The sequence below is a fragment of the Takifugu rubripes genome, chromosome 17 (genome assembly GCF_901000725.2).
Source record: "Takifugu rubripes chromosome 17, fTakRub1.2, whole genome shotgun sequence".
In the NCBI taxonomy this organism is placed as follows: Eukaryota; Metazoa; Chordata; class Actinopteri; order Tetraodontiformes; family Tetraodontidae; genus Takifugu; species Takifugu rubripes.
The window spans coordinates 9,067,164-9,088,094 of record NC_042301.1 but is presented as its reverse complement, the minus strand read 5'-3'; the positions used below and the strand labels follow the sequence as shown (position 1 = coordinate 9,088,094).

At 44.6% G+C, this 20,931-nt stretch overlaps 2 protein-coding genes across 5 annotated transcripts; one reads left to right on the top strand and one right to left on the bottom strand.

Moving 5' to 3' along the window:
* Positions 1–144: 144 nt before the first annotated feature.
* Positions 145–4,709, top strand: pus10 (pseudouridine synthase 10). 4 transcript variants are annotated; one of them, XM_029850427.1, is made up of 18 exons: positions 145–174; positions 853–987; positions 1,065–1,340; positions 1,422–1,508; positions 1,772–1,806; positions 1,875–1,989; positions 2,070–2,131; positions 2,281–2,326; positions 2,713–2,777; positions 2,853–2,938; positions 3,004–3,129; positions 3,198–3,254; positions 3,328–3,404; positions 3,476–3,531; positions 3,613–3,730; positions 3,881–3,972; positions 4,183–4,282; positions 4,347–4,709. In XM_029850427.1, exons 1-18 carry the CDS (start codon positions 160–162, stop codon positions 4,383–4,385), a joined length of 1,587 nt encoding a protein of 528 aa, XP_029706287.1. In that variant the 5' UTR covers positions 145–159; the 3' UTR covers positions 4,386–4,709. The 4 variants fall into 4 exon arrangements, with proteins under 4 accessions (XP_029706287.1, XP_029706286.1, XP_011610934.1 ...); XM_029850426.1 differs by having other exon boundaries at positions 3,881–4,023; XM_011612632.2 differs by having other exon boundaries at positions 167–211; positions 3,881–4,023.
* A 236-nt stretch (positions 4,710–4,945) lies between these two features.
* Positions 4,946–16,390, bottom strand: akt3b (v-akt murine thymoma viral oncogene homolog 3b). Its single transcript, XM_003972189.3, has 14 exons — positions 16,087–16,390; positions 13,135–13,516; positions 12,150–12,275; positions 11,967–12,078; positions 11,747–11,891; positions 11,540–11,671; positions 11,333–11,398; positions 11,186–11,254; positions 10,831–10,953; positions 10,600–10,728; positions 8,441–8,655; positions 8,110–8,197; positions 7,700–7,802; positions 4,946–7,532 (listed from the first exon to the last, which is right to left on the bottom strand). Exons 2-14 carry the CDS (start codon positions 13,178–13,180, stop codon positions 7,447–7,449), a joined length of 1,440 nt encoding a protein of 479 aa, XP_003972238.1. The 5' UTR covers positions 13,181–13,516; positions 16,087–16,390; the 3' UTR covers positions 4,946–7,446.
* Positions 16,391–20,931: the final 4,541 nt, after the last annotated feature.

The window sequence follows — 20,931 nt, the reverse complement described above, 5'->3', positions numbered from 1 at the left end:
TAAGTGTCTTCAAAAAAGGACCGATGTGGTCCGAGGATGAAACAGTTCACTTTTTGTTCGGATGGACTCAGATGAGGATATTGCCACCAAGCGCTGCTCAGAACCTTCCAGAGCCAGCAAGACGAAGGACCCGGCTGTCAAAATGCGCGGCGCACGGTGATGACGTTTCAGACAGTAAGTATCGATTTCCGATCTTGCGGCGTCTACTAAGGTTTGTTTTATTTCTTGTTTGTCGGTTCGTTGGATAACTTTTGTAAAGCGTGTAGGTTTAATTAGTTAATTTACAAAGGGAAATTTGTAGTCATCTTTACTCGGTGCTTAACACGAATGTTTGGCATTAATTTAAGAATATATAATCGCGGTTGATTGGTCTTGTCTTTCTCATCGCAGTAGCAAGTAGTTTAATTACATTGAGCATGTTCGGCAGAACTGTTGGATTTAAAATGATCCTTCTCTTGAATAATCACCAGGTGTTTCTTCAGCAGCCTTACTGTCATCAGCTCGGCCAGACGATTTGTTAAAAAAAAAATCCTCACTGTTAGCTAACTTAGCTTAGCAGAACACAGTCTACAAGTAATTTTTGATTTCAACATCACGGGTATGTGAGTTCGAGATTACTTCTTACATATTTGATGATCATAGTAGTAACGCTATGTAAGAAACTGTTTGACTTCCCCTTTGAATGCATAATTTGAAAGCACATTAGATTTACATGTGAGAAATACATTAGTTGTACAAACACGTGGGACATTTTGACGTCGTGTAATTCATTTTATTTCTGGTGCTGATTCTTCCAAGACTTATCGGTTCAAAGACGCATTTCTAAGGTGCAGAGAAACTGTTCTCCCGCAGGTTGGGGCCATGCTGCCTCTGAAGGAGAAAGACAAACCGGTGGTCCAGAAGCTGCTGGCAGCCGGCTGCTGCTCCCGCTGCGTGCTCAGGTTCTGCTGCACAAGTGTTCAGGCTGCATTCAGACAACCTGAGCAGGTGAACCTCCTCAACCTCACACAGCAGCCACCTCACAAAGATCCCAGACTTGTATCCACTCTGCTTCCCCCCCACAGGAGACGCTCAAGGAACTTCAAGCTTTCATTAACAATAACGAAATAGTCCAAGATTCACCAGACTCCACAGAGGAAACCAAATCCCATGATGCATCAGGCTCAGAGACGCGGGGAGACCCACCAAGTAAACGAGCCAAATTAGAGCATTGTGCAAGTGGTGATGCTTCAAAGGATGGCACTGTGACTGTGGAGATGCAGGAGGATGAAGAGTCACACGTGTGTGTGGCGTGTCTGGGTGTCCTGCAGGAATTCTGTGATGTCACTCGGGCTATAAAGGTGTGTGAAGACGTGGTCAAACACATTGTTCCTCCCAGTTGAAAAGGGCGCTGATTTTTTTTTTTCCCTCCCTGTCCACAGATAGCAGCAGCGGTGAAGGCGGAACAGTATGAATTTGACAGCCTGGTGTTGTCCGTGTCTCTGCCTCCTCAGCTGTGTGTTCGAGAAGTCAGTTTGCGATGTTTTCACCTTCACTGTCCTGCTTCTGGTCCTTCATATCCAGATCTCTGCAGATCCAGCAAAATATTAAGCTACTCCAATGTGTCTGTGGTGTAATCACATATGAAGCAGCTTCTATCTGGATGAATCTTTGGATTTTAGATTGATTGAATAATTAATTGATGGTTTAATGTAGTTTTTTCTGTTTTTTTAACTTTGAACTTTCAAAAAGTGCTCTGCAGTTACTCTAACTTTGTTCTTGGACCCTGCAGCACTCCTGTTGGCTTCATGTGAAAAAGGAAGTCAGGTAAATGTTTTATTTTGAAAAGTAGGAATGAGCCACCACTACTTTCTGATGTCCCTTGTTACCTTCAGAGAGAAATGCATGTCGCTCAGCGAGGACGACGTCATCCAGGTGAAGGAAGCATTCAAGTGGGTCATGCAAGGCCTGATTGCTAAGGAGCTGGGGGGAGTTGCCGTGGTTACCAAGGTAAAGAGCGAAAACATACCAAGCTGTTTTGGTTTGTAAATTACATTCAACCTAGTTTTAAGTTCATTTTTATTTTCCAGAGTTTGTTCGAGGTGGGTGTGGAGTTCAGTCACCCAGAGACGGACAGCGACTGTTACTTTCTGTGAGTCTGCAGCCAACAACGGTCAAGTTTAATCATCACCTTTAATAAGAAATCAATATTTGATAAGAGATTATTAGATATTAGTGTTTTTTTTCAAAGTGATAAAGATCCTGTGTGTGTGTATGTGCTTTCTGTTGTCTGTCCTGCAGTGCGTCCACATGTCCCAACTGTTTCAAACCCACCAAGAACAAACAGGTGAGCAGTTTCATTCTTACCTGAGCAAATTAATAATCTGAATTAAATAATCTGGATTAAGACTACAGGCAGAGATTTGACGTCAGTGAGAGTTTTGAGCCAAACGCTCAAATTCTGTGTTTAAAGTCCAACTCAAAGCATTTGAGAAAACAAGGGGAAAAAATGGTTATGTAGTTTTAATCTGCTAAAAATTATTAAATTATCAAGAAAATGATTTGACTTCAAACTGAGTTAAAAGAAATTTTCAAATGAGGGAAATGGATTTTTAATTAAAAAATATTCATAAATTTGAAAAAAAAATGCAGTTGTCAGAACTCGATTCAGTTTTCACATTAAAAAGGAAACAAAAGCATCATGTTCTGGTCTTTGTGTGTGTGTGTGTGCAGTCGGTGTTCACACGGATGGCGGTGGTCAAAGCTCTGGACAAGATTTCAGATTTTGCATTTTTAAAGTAGGAACCAGTTTCTCTTTGTCAAACCTTTTGGAGGTGTTGATGGCGATGATGATGAAGATGATTGTGTTACAGGCATTATCCGTCACCTCCGGCACGGCCGTCCAGACACTGTGTCCAACAGGACGTCCAGTGTCTCCATGTCTCTCTCTTCATTGCAGGTATCGCTACAATACAGACACGAGGTGTTTGTGTGTTTGGCTTGCTGACGTTCTTACTATATTAGGCAGGTACAACAAGTTCTGCCGCAGCCTCCCCCAGACGCCATGGGTGATTGACGGGCAGAGGAGGATGGAGTCATCAGTGGAGGAGTTGATCGCTGCGCCCATCCTGGTGACCTTCAGAGCTGATGGTGAGTCCTGGAAGCTGCTGCGGCTGCACTTGTCTCAGCTGGACCTGAGCCCAACTCTTCTGTTCTAGGTTTTAACTTCTCCTCCTCCGGCAGGGAGGACGTGGACGTCCGGACCCTTGGAAATGGTCAGATTAGTTTCTAAAGCTTGACTCTGTCTGAGGTTAAAGTTTGACTTTCCTGGTCTGCTTTGATCGGCAGGTCGTCCGTTTGCGATGGAGCTGCTGAATCCTCACAGATCCAGAGTCAGCAAAGTAGAGATGAAGCAGCTTCAGGAGGTCCAGGAGTCCACGTTGTGAACAACTCTCAGTCCTCTCCTTTCTCTTATGCTGTCTGCTCTTGCTTTCAGACCATCAATGCATCTTCAGACAAAATCCGGGTGAGAGACTTGCAGATTGTGACTAGGTGAGTGTCTGGATATGTTAACGGTTGACCCGCCAGAGCCACAGAGTCAGATCAGATGTGATCTGTGTGATCCACCTGCAGGGAGGCCACGAGCCGGATGAAGGAGGGAGAGGAGGAGAAAACCAAGTCATACACTGCGCTTGTCTGGACCCACAAGGCCATTCAGAGAGAAGACCTCAGCTTCATGGATGACATCAAGGTCCGAGCTACACACACACACCCTACTACACCCCTACCTGCTACTGTCACATTTCAGCACCCTAAAGATTTGCATTAATGATACCTATATTCTGATGAGCCACATCCTGTAATCAGATTACATCATGGTTAAAGTCCTCCTGTTGTTCAGGATCTGACTCTGAACCAGAAGACGCCTCTCAGGGTTCTGCACCGGCGAGCCCTGGCGGTGCGTCAGAGGGTCATCCACAGCATGAGCACCAGGTTTGTGGACGCTCACCACTTCTACTTGGGCCTGAAGACGCAGGCAGGGACGTATCCTCTCAACTGGAGCCTCTTTACTGTCATCGCTTAGTTGGGTTAAAGTCTGCAGAAATAATCAGCTTCTCACTGTCAGAATTTCTCTAAAAGCTCACAGGAAGTTAACAAGTTTGTTTGTGGCATAAATGTGACTTCCTGAACATCCACCAACAGTTACATTAAAGAGTTTGTCCATGGAGACTTTGGTCGGACTCAACCCAATATGTGTGAGCTGCTGAAGACCGACACCGACATCCTGGAGTTGGACGTGGAGGTGAGGAGCTAAAGCAGAACCCGGGACAGAGTTCAGCAGCTGAACATGTTTTTGTCTCAATTAGTCTGTGGACGTGGACTGGCCCCCGACCGTCACGGACTGAAGGCTGCAGCAGCCGAGGATGCTGGGAGATCTCAGCAGGGGTCCACCTACCTGCTCCAGCTTCTCTGACCAGGACCAAGGCTACATTGAGGGTGTTTGTTCACATTTGCAACTAAAATTCATTCTTCTAATTAGCTTAGCTCAAATGCAGGCAGTGGACGTGTGATTGAGCTTATCACAATTTTTGTATTGGTTGTTTCAGGAAAAAAAGTTCTTTAAAAAGTGGCTGTACAGCTGCTTGTATTCTAATTTAATTTGTATTGGTCCATTTTGTTGTGTTTAACTGCTGGGAGTCTTTAACCAGAATAAAAACATTTTAAACTGATTTGGGATGTTTTAATTTAAAGAAACATTTGACATCTGAATTTTGGACAGAATGTTTAAACTTTATTCTACTTTTTTAGATTAAAAGGTTTAGGAATCATTACGATTTGAAACTTTCAGGTGCATTTAAAAGGCAATCAAACATAGTTCCTGTTCTTCTCAGGTTCCTTCAATCTCTGTTTCTGAGCCAGAAAAATAAAGGCTGAACAACTAAATAAAAAGTCACGACTGCAGAGACCCTGAAATGTATTTCTTTTAATTTAATTCAAAATAAATACTACCACGGCAATGCAAGTCCACTACTGGGTTCTTGCTCTAATGTTTTGGTAAGAAAACGGACAAACCATCCAAACCAAAGCAAAAAAACAACAAAAAAACAAATAGAATGACTTCAGTTAATGCATCCATCATCATCGACGTTCGATCAGTGCCTTTTTCCTGACATAAACGTTAACGCTGGGATGTCAAACATAAATAAGTGATGCTGTGGTACAAAAGATGGGAGGAGGTGCAAAGGATTGTGGGATTGAACCTGATGAAACCAGATGGCCGCAGTCCCCACAGGAAACAAAGTGACAGTCAGACTCCACGACTACGGCCACATGGTCACAAACCACAGCAACGGAACAGAGCGGGGCTCATCTCCATGGAGACGAGCAATGGGATAGAGACGGTAACGCCAGGGCTCAAGTGTCCCGTCTTTGTTCTTTTAAATAAATGTAGGTTTCAAAGTTTCCATTGCACAGAGAAAATGTCTGGTCTGTAAAGAATCCACAAAAACAAAACACTTGCATATTTACATCATTTCGGGGGCTTTTTTTTATGAATATGGACACACACACACACACACACACACACACACACACACACACACACACACACACACACACACACACACACACACACACACACACACACACACACACACACACACACACGAGGGTCTCACGGCTCAGATATCTTATGACATGAGTTATTTACTGATAACCCTCAATTCAAAAGTTTGAAAATGTGTGAATGTTAATATAAATTATATTTTTCTCACAATACTGACAAGACAGACCCCACCTCCATGGAAGCCTAAATTCAGTTAGTCTGTGATAAATTCTCTGAACTTTCATCTAAAAACAGTCTGTGTGTCTGTATGTGTTTTTTCTCTTGTGAGTCTCACTCAGATCCAAACACGATTCTGATATGTTTCATATCATTTTCATGTCATTTACACACAAATTCACAAGTCTGAGTCGGAGAAAAACTCAAACACAAACTGATCAAAAGAAAGCCGTCACTTTGCACAAAGCCATATGTTTGACCTTTGCTGGAATGTTTGACTGACTAACAGGGTAAAAATAAAAAAACAAACACCTGTGTGTGTGTGTGTGTGTGTGTAACTGTCTTATGAAAAATGAAAACCCTTTGACCAGTGAGTTGCTGCTGCGTTAACTGTCCTGCGGTCATCACACCACTGGGGGCGCCATCAACAATCACAGGAAGTACTGCTCTCAACCATCGATGGGGACGTAAACCAGTTTGCTCCGCTAACGTTTTCATTCATGTCAGTTAAATTATCATCTTTTCAGTCACAGTTTTCCTTTTATCAAATAATCCTGGAATGTTTGAGAACCTGTCGACTTTATTCTGATCAGCTTGAAGAAATCACAGCTTTGTGTCTGTGTGTGTACGCATGTGTATTATGACAGCATCAGTTAGACCCCGCCCCCTATGTCTCACATACGTACATCATGTTTGCCTGCGTAAACACCCATTCCACCAATCCTAGAGCTATGATGAGGAAACAGAAGAGACTAAAGAGGCGAGGAGTGGGAAGGGGGAGGAGGTGGTGAGGAGGGATTTGGGGGTGAGGAGGTTTGAGGAGGGTGAGGAGGAGGTAAGGAGTGTTAGGGAGGGGTTGAAGGGGGTGAAGAGGTTTGGGGGGTGAGAAGGGGTGAGGGGTTAGGGGTAGAAGAGAAAGGCCTGGTTCTCCTGGCGGCTGTGGATCGCTGAAACAGTTAGCTGAGTTCTGATGCGGTTGTGCTCTGTGGCGCCTGAGTGAATATGTGCAGTTTCTGGCAGTTTAGTGTTTCCCGTTTGAAAATCAAAGAATCCTTAAAAGAAGTCATGACACTGATGATGATAGGAACAACTCATCCATCGCCATCTCTCTTTTTTCCCCCCATTTTATACCGGACATGATCTTCGTCACCATGGGATTAGGGCATGTGCATCACCATGGCAACTGTACGAGAAAGGTTTTTTTCTTTTTATGAGTGAATCACGAGCCATGCATGTACTCTCAACGTAAACACCCCCAACACCCTGTCGATTTGATACGAAACGTCTGCACACGTAAGGCAACATTTTTGGTTTTTTGTTCCCTAAAACGGCTCATCCCAACTAAGTGCAAGAAAGTAAAAAAAAGAAAAATGTGGGAAACGATAAGTAAAAGAAGAACAAAACCCGGGACTGACAACTAAACACTGACTGAATAGTTGACAAAAAACATTGCCTTCTGCAGGAAATAGTGTTGAAACTGTAGGAGACTTTATGTGAGAAGACCGGCTGGTCTGTCCCACTGTGCAAAAACCTCTTTTAAAGTCCCTAAAAAGACTTCTCCCCATCTGTGAGGAGGCAGAGAAGGAGAAAAAGAGGGGAGACTGGTATTCTTTTCCTAGAATGGCTACGTGTTTTCCTCAAATGGCCACGAATGGGAACAATACTGACTGGTGAGGCGGCAAAGCTCACTCCCGCCCGCTGGCTGAGTACGAGAATTGTGGGAAATGAGGCCTTCGTTCGTTGTCCGCAGCATCCATCCCATCCTCATCGTCTACGGAGACACAAACCCAGATAAGGTTAGTGGATAAAACCCACTGACCTTCAGAACCTCAGCTGCTCCACAAACCTCCATGTGACCTAACAAAAACGCCCTGTTCACACAAGTGAGTGTAAATCTTTCCATAATTGCTCCACAGACAGATGGGGGGGGGGGCTTACATTTCTCCGGGGGGGTGATCGTGATGGTCTGAGCCGTGAACTCCTCATCAAAGTAGCGCGTGTCCGTCTCTGAGGAGACCTGTGGCTGGAAAGGTGGGACCAGCTGGGACAGAGAGACAGGCATTAGCACACAGCACAAAAAGTTCAAACAGTTCAAAGCTTAAGAATTATCGAAAAATTGTTCCACATTTTATGCAGAAATCTAAAATAATCCAACAGTATTTTAGACATGAAAGACACCAAACTATTAATAGTAATGGTAGAAAGGTGTGAACGACACCAAGGCTGAGGTGCCGTGAGGTAACTTCTCGTCTATTTTGGACTTTGCGTCCCGCAGACAGACATGTTTGATGAAATGAGGTAATCCTGATAGCAGAATATCACATCTGAAGCCCGACAACATCTCTCACCTTCTTGTCGTAGAGGTCCTGCCAGTCGATTGTGCTGAAGAAGCTGTGTCGCATTATCTCCTTCGCGTCATCTGGTCCGCCGCCTAGCCTGTCAGAGACAGAGAGACGAGGAAGTCAGACATCAAACGGTTCCCTGACAAAGTCTCCATCAGTTGAACATCCACCTAAACTCATCCCAAAATAAGCTGCAGGGTGAAAGAGTTTGCTGCCTGATGTCTGTTTCTTTATTAGTGGCTGAACTTGGTCCTTCTGTGGTCTCATTGCTGCTCTACGGATATTTGGTTTGAAAACGTAAACCTGGGGGATGCCTGTGGTCCCAACTGGGGTTCACCGTTTGTTCGGGTCCTTGATGAGCAACCCTGACAGCAGCGACTTAGCATCTGCTGACAGCGTTCGTGGGAACTTGATCTCCTCCATGAGGATCAGCTCAAACAGCTTCTCGTGGTCCTGGTTGTAGAATGGCAGACGGCCACACATCATCTCATACATAACCACACCGAGGCCCCACCAGTCCACTGCTCGCCCGTAGTCGTTGTCTTCCAGCACCTGCGGCAGTAAAACAGAAAATACTGATCAGTGACCAGCCGTCACATCCTGATTCTGGACACATTCATCATGAATCTATCAGGGACAGTAAAGCTGGTTGAGGAGTCCCACCAGGTTCAGTGTTGGGCCCACTCTGATAGGCGGTAAAACATGAAGCACTGATCAGTGACCAGTGGTCACATCCTGATTCCGGTCACGTCCATCATGATTCTTTCTGTGACAGTAAAGCTGGTTGTGGAGTCGCACCAGGTTTGGTGTTGGGCCCACTCTGATAACATCAGTAATAATAATGGATTGATTTATTCAATGACACACTGATGTTCCTCAGTTAAACCGAAATTAATATAGAGTCGGTGTGCAATTAGACAAAAACGATGCTGGACTCCGTAGCATTCTCTGGTCCCCTCCACATCTGGCCTGTGATTAAATTTTTAGTTGCATGTCGTCGCTTCGTCGCTTGCTGTCACGGTGGTGCCCTGAAAACCAGGTGTCCCTTGTAGACAATTGGAACAGGTTTTGGGGAAAACCTGGTCTGATTAGGAGAGACGGTATCTCTCTCATGTCTAGGAACTTGTCCAATTTTATTAGACCCAAAGTGATCTGACAAACTAGGGTCCAGACCAGGATGCAGAGTGGTAGCCTCCCTCTCTTGTACTAGTCAAGGAGGGGGAGTGGCAGCAATGTATCACTCCAAGTTATTAATTAATCCTAGACCCAAACATGGCTCCAGTTCATTTGAAAGCCTGACTCTTGGCATCACCCATCTGAACTAGAGGGCAGAAAACACTTTTTTTGTAGTTGTATATTGGCCCCCTGCTGGGCCACATTCAGAGTTCCTGTCCGAATTCTCTGACCTGGTCCTCAGAAAAAATAAAGTCATTATTATTGGAGACTTTAACATCCATGTAGATGTTGTAAATGACAGCTTTAGAAATGGCTTCATTTCATTACTTGAGTCAGTTGGTTTCAGCAGATAAATCAACCAACTCATAACTTCAACCACACCTTAGATCTAGTCCTGATTTATGGTGTTGAGGTAGAACATGTGTCAGTGTTCCCTCAGAACCCACTCCTGTCAGATCATTCTTTGATCACTTTTACATTTATGATTAAGGATTCTTCTATGCTCAGAACTCAGTCTTACTATAACAGATGTCTTTCAGATAATGCTGTAGCTAAGTTTAAGGAAGCGATCCCTGTGTTAATCCCAGGACCACTGTGTGCTTCTCCAGGGATCAATCATTATAATTCATGGACATTTGTTAATTCTAGGCTGAACTATTGTAATTCTTTATTATCAGGATGTCCAAACAACTCTTTAAGAAGCCTCCAGATGATCCAACATGCTGCAGCTAGAGTTCTTAAATTCTTCTTCTGACCCACAAGGTCCTCAGAGGCCTAGCTCCATCCATGCTGTGGAACCAGCTCCCTGTCCAAGACCTTCCTCTTTGAATAAGCTTATTGTCAGTAATTCTGTAGTTTCAGTTATTATCCTAGACATAATTATCATATTTAGAGGGTCCTCTAATTATTAGGTTAATATCTTAGTTATTCTGCTGTAGGCTGAGGCTCCTGGGGTCCAGAAACATGATCATCTGACAGGCTCTGTCACCCATTCACACAGCCTCCTCTCCTCTCCTCTCCTCTCCTCTCCTCTCCTCTCCTCTCCTCTCCTCTCCTCTCCTCTCCTCACTGTTAAAGGGGAGTTTTTCCTCCATACTGTTAAAGGGGAGTTTTTCCTTGCCACTGTTGCTTGTTGGGGGTCAGGCCCTGGGATTCTGTAAAGCGCCTAGAAACAATTTTGATTGTAACAGATGTTATATAAAGATTATTGATTGATTGATTGATTGCTTCATTTCATGTTGCTACAGTTCAAGAACCTGGAACACACTTGAATATTAATCCGTTTTGCCATAAAGGTGTGCGTTAACATTCAGGTCTAACCTCAGGAGCCAGGTACTCCGGGGTCCCACAGAATGTCTTCATGGTGGCCGTATCAGTGATCCCTTCTTTACACAGGCCAAAGTCGGTGATCTTGATGTGTCCATCTTTGTCCAACATGAGGTTTTCCAGCTGTGGACAACAACCAGATGCAAACACCATGTTTTTTTCTTCAACTCGGTCCAAGTCTTCCTCCATTTAATAGTGGCTGCTGTAAACTCAGTGATGGTTTACCTTTAGGTCTCGATAGACAATCTTAGCAGAGTGCAGATAGTCCAGCGCTGAGACAATTTCAGCGCCGTAGAAACGTGTACGGTCCTCAGAGAAAACTCTTTCTCTTGACAAATGAAAAAACAGCTGCGGAAGAGAAGTTACCGAGTTCAGGATAAAAATAATAAATGACATGGTTAAATCCAGTTTTCTCTCTATATCATTCTTCTCCTTTTATGGAACTGCTTTCTTATCGTTGTTATTTTTATAAATATATTTTTTAAACTGGTCCAAAAATAAAAGCGCAGAGTGAGCGCTCTCCGTTAGAGCTCTTTGAACCATCAACAGTCTTCAGTAACAGTTAAAATAACTTCTGCACCTCTCCTCCGTTGACGTACTCCATCACAAAGCACAATCGGTCTTTGGTCTGGAACGAGTACTTCAGAGACTGCAACGAGATTTAAAATCAGCTCTTCAAAGGCTCTCTGAGGATCTTTGACGGGATGAAGTTGGCAGTGGTACTCACGGTGAGAAACGGATGCCGAGTGTTCTTTAATACCCGACTTTCTGTAAGTGTGTGAGCAACTTCATCCTGCAGTAAGGAGAAAAGACTTCAAATCTTTGGCCTTTAAACCTGAGTTTGTTCCTAATTCTGAGGAAAACAAAAATCTTGTTTTTGAGGTTCTGAGCTAAATGTTCAACATTTCTAATGAGTAACGCAGCAGGCAAGAACCTTGGCAATGATGACTTCCTTCTTCAGGATCTTCATGGCGTAATAGGTGCCGCTGGCCTTTTCCTTCACCAGAATGACTTTCCCAAACGTTCCCTTTCCCAGCAGCTTCAGATAGTCAAAATCATTCATTGTCTGTACAAACAAAGGGAGAATGATGACAAACTGCTGCTGTGGGTGAGGGAAGCACGTTTGGGGCGACGCTCACACCTTTCGTTTGTAGTGGCTGATGGATGTGTCCATCTCCTCCTCGTTGACGTTCTCGATCTGGGAGATGGGGCTGCACAGGATGCCCTCCTCCTCCTGTTTGGCCAGAGAGTCGGCCACCATCTGGATGGCCTCGGCCCACTCGTCCCTGCAGCAGAACCCACAGCTCAGTGATGGCTTGCCATCGCAAACGCAGGATGTGAGCTGGCAGCGGTGGCTTTACCTCTCATCAGGAGTGTCAACGTGGAAGGTTCTTTCGATGACCGTCGTCCACTGGAGACAGCGGATGATGAAGGTGTTGGGTTTGGGCCGCTCTGTCTTCATCAGCTGACATTCTGAAACAGGCGTAGGCATCATGCAGGCATTTTGAGGCGTGTTTGTGTGTGTGAGGGTGGGCTGCACTCACTGGCTACAGAGAAGTTGTTGAGCGGGTAGGCCAGGTCCGAGTCCTGGGGCTTGTCCTTGTAGCCGATGAAGGAGCCGTCTGTCTTCAGCAGGAAGTAGCGCGGCCGCCAGTTTTTGATGTACTCGCCTGCAGGAGGAGAAGATGCATTGATACTAACAGGTTACACCAGCTTGACCACAGAAAGCTCATTATAAGGCTAATTTCTACTGCTCAAACTTCTCAGACATTCTGCTTCAACAGCGCAGAATTCCAAACTGGGAACCCTGTGGAAACTGAGAGTTTAGATCACCGGCAGCCAGTTTCTCTGAGCGAGTTTCTCTTCCATGGACAAAGAATAAAACAGGCTGAAGAGTGAAAAACATTTCATGGACCCGAGGAGGCCAAACAGGAAAGGAAGCAGAGCATTAAGTCATCTTGCTTATAGTGCCACTGAGAAACCCCCCGCCTGCCAACACATACACACACTGATAAAACCTCAGTACCAGGCTACAGTGCCGCCTCTGCGTCCATCACATGAAGAACAACATGGTTCCATGTGCTCCAGTACTATAGGTGGCAATTTTGCTCAGGTAAACAAGAACACACACTTCTGGAGAATCTAAACAACCATTAGGATGTTGTGTAACACCTGGCTCCTTTCAAGTCAAGATCAAGTTTAATCCCTTAATCTCAGAAGAGTTTATTTTACATGTTGCTATATTTAAAATATTAAATTACTATTAAACTGATAGCTCTATAATCTGGCCTCTTCAAGAACACGAAAATAATCTCAGCATTTGAAAAGCAAATCAGATCAATTAAGGGGAAGAAAAGCAGAAATCTGAAGAGGAGAAAAAACAGCCTCCAATTGCAGCTTCAATTTACTATCAGCAGCAGATCAAGATGAACTGAAGATCTCAAGGAAGCAAAAAGGATTGTTGCTTTACTTTCTTTCACAACTGTTGTGTGACTGCAGACTTCCTGCTGGGTTAAGAAGCATCCTCACCTCGTTTCTGGACCCAGCCTTCCTTCACAACGTTCTGGTCACTCATGGTGGCCTCTCCTCTCAGCCGCCTCCTGTTGCCGTGACGCTGGAGGGCTGGTTAATGCAGCAGCGGCGGGTTAGTCTTCGGCCTGACCACTTTCTCCAACTGCCAACCTGCTGAGCCTGCCGCCCTCTCTTTCTCTCTCCCACAATCACTTTCTCTTTGCTCCTGTCTCACCCCGTTGACCTGACCTCACTTCTCTCTCTCTCTCTCCCCCTCTTCCCCACCTCTTTAATGAACTTTACTCCCCGTTTCTTTCCCCCCTCCTTCACTCTCTCAGCCAGTCCTTCACTCCTTCTTCTTCTTCTTCTTGGATGTTGTGGGTTCCTGCAGTTGTTCAGCCTGGAAGGAAACGGAGGCAGAAAAAGGAGAAGAAAAACACACACAGGTCAGTGGATGGTTTCCTCTGCCACTCATTGTTCAGACTCTTAACACACTTCCTGCCTCCTCACCTCTTTCACTAACTCCTTACACTTCTCTTTCCTTCTGCTTTTTACCTCTTCTCATTGAAATGTTCCTTCCTTCTCTCATCCAGCACCATCTCAGAGGATTCAGGTTTGTTTTGAGCACTTTGCATCAGGATGCAACACATTTAAAAATGTACGTACACTAAAGCCAACCCAATGGAGCTTGGTTTTACAGTGTCGGACTCGTACCCGAACCAGGTCCATATGATGGAAACTTGGGCTCAGAGTCCCGTTAGCTACCTAAGAGCAACAGACAGAAGGCCTTAAATGTTTTACGAGGTAGCATAATTCAAATGGACGATACCTGTGATACATATGATCATATAGGAGGCCAAGCCTGGCTTATGCTACCAGGCTGTAAGAAGCTAAGAACTTTGAACAGAAACTGTTTAAACAGACACAAGAGTTAATTTCCTTTGCTGTGAGTGAACATGTAAACACTGATAAACTTTGATGTTAACAAACTCCTCCAAAGGAAAAGATTGACCGAGGTGGTAGTAAAGCCTGGGAAGGAAGAAGTAGTAAGACACAAGAGTGAGGCAGCAGTTGTGTCACAGCTGGATTAGCCCGTCAGAAACGGCTTCATCCTCAGAGCCAACAGGGCCCCCTGGTGGAGGAGAGGTGTTACATCAGCTATTTGGGATAGCAAATCACTGCTGGCATCTCAGAAGGCTTAACCTGTGCTGATCATGGTTAAAGGTGAAAAACAAGCTGTAGGTGTTATCAGATCGTAACCAATGGAAAACTTAGTCCTGATTTTAGACTAAATAAGCCACCAGACGTCTCATCTGCCAAGAATAAAAACCTGTGGGAACCAACCTGCACCTGAAAAAAAAAACTACATTAAAACAGGAAACCAACCTTTGATATGAAATACAATCAAGATATTTACCCAACAGTCATTACCAATAACCGCCCACATCAAAGGCATGATCGTTGGGATAATTGTACCGTCACAGTCCCGCCTGGCATTCTTGCGAGCAGAACAGAACAGAGTAGAGCAGAACACCTTCATAGGTTCTCTGCACAACAGAACTATTCAAGGCAGAATAATTTAAGAGGGAAACTGTTTAATGCTAATTTGCAGCCTGCGACTGTTCACTCAGCTGCTCAGACATATGCTGGTAATGTGTAACGTGTAACTGTGACTAAAGGCATCAGGAACTTTGTCACCATAATATTAACTCTGTCAGCAAATGTGGATGTTTACTGTGCCTGAGGCTTTCGTTTCTCAAATTAGAAAAGTTTAAATTGTGATTAAATTGGAATGAAACCTGTTAGGTTCAGTAAGTGGAACATGCAGTCCTACATGCCACACATTTGCATATCTATTATAGTCACATTGAGTATTATTTCACTCCTCTTCTCATGGCTGAACTTTCAGCTTTCTTGTCTGAAATAATCCCATTTCCTATGACAAAACTTAAAAACTCCCTCCTTCACAAGTGCGCGTTTGTGGTGCACTCTGTGCACAGAAACCATTGGTGTTAAAGATCCGCAGCTGGAGAACAACCGTGAGAGCCGGCAACAACAAAAACAAAGGCCGCTGACAGGACGGTGAGACCCGCTGATAGCCTCGGTACCACCAGCACCACCCTGCCTCCGGTTTATTGGCCACGGTTGGAGCGTGCACCGCACGCGCGCGCGCACACACGCACACAAATATCGAAACAACGGCTTTTGTTTCAAGGGCGTGTGGTGTCATTATGTGTTACATAACAACATCCGCTTTGCTTGCTCCGGTACAATTTAACTGGCCAGACAAGAATAAATGTCTGGCGGCGACTTTTGTGCCGATCAGGCGTCGTTCAGATAAGCGTAAACTAGCGGCTCGGTTATACATCAGGGTCGTAGAGCCAGTTGCGTAAACCCTTCTGGCCTGTGGTGGCTCGGCTGGAGGATGCCAACTAGCCAAAGATGCTAGCAGGATGGTAGTGATGATGGGGGTGCTAATGTTAGCTGGCTAGCTTAGCTGGCAAACTGGCTAACAACGAAGAGCCACCGGGAGGCGGTGAGGCCGCAGGACGCGACTAGATTTTCACACCCATTCTCCCCTAAATTTATTTGTTCGTGTCGGGCAGAGACGCGACACTTTCCTAGTTTCGAATTGATGGGAGAACAGGGAGTCTGTGGAGGGTGGGGGCGGCTGAGGGATGCTATGGAGGGGTCGTTCCTCCCGGAGATGGGCCGAGACCAGACGGACCCTACCGTTACCATCACCCGCCCTCCCCTTACGCAGCAGGCAACAGCAGCATCCCCGCACCGCATCCCTTCCAGACTGGCGAATGACGAAGCAGCCGCCCGCTAACGACAGCTAGCTAGCTGCCACGCTAACTCACCCGCTCCCCCCGGAATGATGACCACCCCCCAGCGCGATCCCCTAATGTTTGCAGCCACGCGAACAACACACGGGCACATTGGGGCGCATGATGCGAATGAATTCACCTGGTATGCGAAGAAGGACAGGGATGCCCCTCTGCCTCCCCTCCTCAATGGGCACAGGAGCATCCAGCGGAGGAACTTCCTTCACTGGGGGAAACAGGAGCACAGCGAGGGATCCATCGTGTCTGATTCCGTGTCCAGGCAGTGATAGCCGAAAGGAGCAGCTGTTTGTATGTCCCAGACAGACAGAGACTGCGGCGTTGGACAGACACCCGGACAGACACACGGACAGACCCACTCGGCTCCGGCTCCCTCCGCAGGAAACCTCACTCAGCTCCGCGTCTCACGTCACGTTCAGCCGGATCTGGCTGGGAGGACTCCTGCTGTGTTCAAGGGCCGTCGGATATATCAACTTCGGCAGTCACGACACCGGTCGGCTTGCAACACGTTGTCAAGCAAAAAGTATTAAAATCAGGAGAATGAATTGCCAGAAAATGTTTTTTTTTAAAGACGATTGGAAAATTGTAAAAGGCGAACAATTATCTGTAAATTCTATGGCAAAATAAGCCAACAAATTTAACATTTAAAACTAAAAAGACAAACCTGACAAACGATGGAATTACGAGATAGCCAGAATAAAAATATCTTAAATAGAAAACTGAATATTTTTATTAAATAAAAATATTACTAGTTTACGGCAAAAATAATTGCTCACACAGACTGTCTATATAAATTGATTTATGCCAGATATTTCTGAGATTTAAGATGGGTTTCTAATTCTCTTCTTGTAAATTAATATTGATGACACTTCATATAATTATGGATCCACGAACAAAATACAGATACACCTCGATAAACATGAGGCATTGGTTGACCTGGGTGCCCTAAAATAAACAACTAACATTAAAATAAATAACCAACGCTAACCGAGGTTAGTTTAGGAGCTCATTTGGTCGTTCTGCTGTAAAATATAGTCACATGTCTGGATTAACCTTGTCAGGATCGGTCACGTGCCTCGATGGCGCGAGTCCGAGTTTGTGTCGGAGTCCCTGAACGCAGCACGGCTCTCCTCCTGGGCTTTTGTTGGTCTCCAGCTTTTGTCTCTGCTGGATCCAACAACTCAAGACCAGGCTGCGAACAGGCTCCAGACTAACTGTCACCAAATTCAGCTATCTGTTTCATTAGTTTCTTTCTGACATGTGCAGCAGAACAGAAGCAGCAGCAGCTCCCTTCCCTGGCAGGCTTCCTGTGAATGGGGGCTTTGTCTGAGGATCCTGGTGGGTCCTTGGTCTGGCTGCACGCATGCATGGGACTGGCGCTGCTGCTTTGCATTAATGATGTACAGTGTGTGAAGCCCCGTGTCACTAATGCCAGGCACTATGTGGATATTGTCCTGATGTGTTTACATATAATAAACATGAAGAGAATTAATTTAAAACACAGACAAAATTCAGATTCAGCAGAGCTCATCTGGTCTAATTTTAGACATCAGACAATAAAAATATGTTGTACTGAGCACAGCTAACAAAGCCTTATAAGTAATTCTGGTTAATCATATTGAACACACACACACGCACACGCACACGCACGCACGCACACACACACACACACACACACACACACACACACACCAGAAAGTTTTATGTTGTTATAGTCTCTCTCTTTTTTCCCACAAAAATGTAATTTTTTAATTTTTGTCTTTCAAATGATAATTTAACAACTTTCAGATATCGGCGGTTAGCTTCAGGGTGTAAATACTTCCTAAAAGACATTTTTTGGGACAGCGATCAACAGTAAACTGAGTCCCACAGTAACCAGAGCAATGTGTGTGTGTGTGTGTGTGTGTGTGTGTGTGTGTGTGTGTGTGTGTGTGTGTGTGTGTGTGTGAGTGTTATATTTCTCTAGATCTCTTGCCGAGGTCCACTTTTTTCACTGCTCATTTGCAGGTAGGTCTTGTCTTCCTCTGGTGATGGATAATAGTTTTGATACTATTTGTAATAGTTTGAACAGAATAAACTTTCACAAATGCGAATTTGTAATTGGTGCTTTACAGTTATGAGGAAATGATTATGTTCATATTTAATTACTTCAGGTAAATTTACAGCGTGATTCTGGCCTCTAGCGGCCAAAGTGTTAATAACATGTCTCAGTATAAAAGTGGGACGATTGATTTCTGTATTTAACTGTTGGTGCTGGGCCTAGTTCTGGAGCGAATGGCAGGTTCTGCTGTTGCTGTACGGCTGCATGAGTTCAGAGGGTCCCCGGACAGCAGACGCAGGGCTGCAGTTTCCATTTCATCACCATCGTGAGCCAAACTGGCCTTATTCAATCATTTACCCACTCTAGACCCCATGAGCACTTAATCATGTTTATTATGGTTAATAAGTGTTGCTATCAGGTGAACTGTCATTACACATTAAAATATGATTGCAGCTTTTGCTTCCTTCCTGTTTCAGTGCATCTCGCCAGGGGAGAGATGTGCTGGGGCTGTACCCAGGTCAGCTGGGGAGGCTCCACACCATCCATGCAAAAGATTGTGGGTAAGACCCAGGGAGTGTCATGGGGCTGTTCGCAGGCTTCATCGGCTTCTCTCAAATACTGTAGATGTTAAAAACATGAAATTCTGAGGAGATGAATGTTGTGAACTGTCAGACTCTCACTGATGGTTGTAATGTTGCAGCATTACTCACACTGGGATGGTTAAGCCCCAGAAGTACCAGCCCAGTTTTGACCTTTGTGCCCTGAGAGCACTGACTGTCAATACCAGGACAACGGTGCTCCCTTCCGACTGTGGACGGAGCCTTCAGCAGCTGCACCCAGCAAAACCAGTCAACTCTGCAGAGACCAGGCATCAATTACTGGCCTTTAATTTCTAATGTTTGAACAAATAAACAAAATATCTCAGTAACTATAAAACTGCATCAACTCTTTTTGTGGTGGGTGATCTTTAACTGTTTGTTTTCAATATTAATATTATCATTGGAAGTTTATAAGTAAAACAAATCATAACATTCCTCCTAAACTGCATTGTTAAAGTCAAAATCACTCTTTTGCTACTGACAGTGGTCAAATGAACTTAAAGTAAATCAGGTTTATTTATCTCTTAAAAAAATAAAATGAAAAATAATTTATTTAAAAAAATCAAAAACAATATATATGGCCTTATTCAATCATTACACACACACACACACACACACACACACACACACACACACACACACACACAGTGTATATGTATATGTGTGTATGTATTGTAGTATACAAGGTTCCATAGCAAAGAAGGTTGCTGTGCTTGGAAGGTCAAAGTCACTCTAGAATCAGAAATCGTAATCAGCATATCAGAATATCGTAATGTAATCAGCTCTTCTTTACAGACGGACAAACCAACAGGAGCGATGACATAGCCTTCTTGGTGGAGGTATTCGCGATAAACACACTGATGAGATGCTAAAATTACAGTGGTCGTTAACTGTAACACACTAGAGCTGGAATGAAAGTTCTAATCTCTGTTTTAACTAAGTAATAAATAGAAAACACTGAGTGGCCCTTTATGTCATAAATATTAAACTTTTTCTCACATGCAATCGTAAAGCATTATGGGATACATTGAGTGCACGTTGGGGGGTCAGGTACAACGATCCTCACTGAACATTTGGATGCTCCTACAAAAATGGGGTACACACCATTGTGTACAAGATGGGAATGGGGAGTGTATGAGACAGGGAATACCAACCAGTCATCAATTAAACAGTGTGGACACACCTTGGCTCCATCAGGAGACCAGTGGCCCCGATTGGTCCTCTCTTCTGGGATGTACTTCCTGTACAAGGAGGCTGACGTGTGTGAGCAAGGACATGGATAGATGTGAAACATTTCTGTCACAACTGATCCAGGGTCTCTGCCAGGTTTCTGAATGTTCCACAAGGCGTCTTGACATGTGTTGGGTCAGAGGATGCCAGCTAAGCGGACATGATCGTTGACGTCAGCAGGAAGAGCCTATTGTGTGTGGACATGCCTCCTGGTGATCCTGACAGGTAATCTGCTGGATTAGGCAAAGAGACTTCTGATTGGCAGGCAGGACAATAAGCTTCTCACTGAAGACCTGAAAAGGTTTCTGTGTAAGGGGTGACGGCATTCCAGCCTTCGGTTGTCTTTCCATTTGTTCATCAATTCACACAACAAAGAACGCAATGCTTTCAAAACTGCGCAAATAAAAAAGAATCGACCCAACTGGATGAGCTTCTGCATACGTTCCTCATGGTCCTTTCATATGAAGGATCACTAGAGTTAAAGCCCTCATTTACCAGGAGATCAAACAAACCAAATAACAGATTAACCTCAAAGGCTGTGACCATGTGACCATGGCACCATCTAAACCCTTCATCTCCCAGCGAGGTACAACAGCAAATATTTCATCCTTAAATCATCAACGTGTCACTGCTGCAGGATCAACAACAAAGACCATCCTGGAAACTGGACATGTCCCCAGGACACGGACTTTGTCACCATTTGTCCAACAGTGTTTGTGTTTGAAGGTATGAGACAATACAGCCAATCTACAGAGGTCTGAGTAGGGTTAGGGGTTCCAGGTGGGTCCAGGAGAGGGGTAGAGGACACTTGACATGATGGTCAAAGGTTTCTTCTCTTGCTTAGTCCTGGTTTAATTGAAAAGATTAATAACTGGGTTTTGAAAATGAATTCAGACTTTGTGAATCCTTCTTCAACAAACTCAAAGAGAACTTTAGATCATTTAATACACTAAACTTTGTGCGTTCTTGTGTTACCACCGACCTCTGCCTCAGTCCCAAGGGTGTGAACCAGAACATTTGTCTTGGTACAGAGCAGCATCATCTGTATGTTTAAGGTTCATAAAGACATGCAGATTATCAGGTAATCTTCATCTCACGC

Coding starts and splice junctions, on each gene's coding strand:
- pus10 (XM_029850426.1), top strand. Junction 1,807..1,874: donor CATGTGAAAAAGGAAGTCAG/GTAAATGTTTTA, acceptor TGTTACCTTCAG/AGAGAAATGCATGTCGCTCA. Junction 3,731..3,880: donor GCTTCATGGATGACATCAAG/GTCCGAGCTACA, acceptor CCTGTTGTTCAG/GATCTGACTCTGAACCAGAA.
- akt3b (XM_003972189.3), bottom strand. CDS start 13,180: ATGAGTGACCAGAACGTTGTGAAGGAAGGCTGGGTCCAGAAACGAG. Junction 12,079..12,149: donor CAACAACTTCTCTGTAGCCA/GTGAGTGCAGCC, acceptor CGCCTGTTTCAG/AATGTCAGCTGATGAAGACA. Junction 10,954..11,185: donor AGTACGTCAACGGAGGAGAG/GTGCAGAAGTTA, acceptor TCTCTTCCGCAG/CTGTTTTTTCATTTGTCAAG.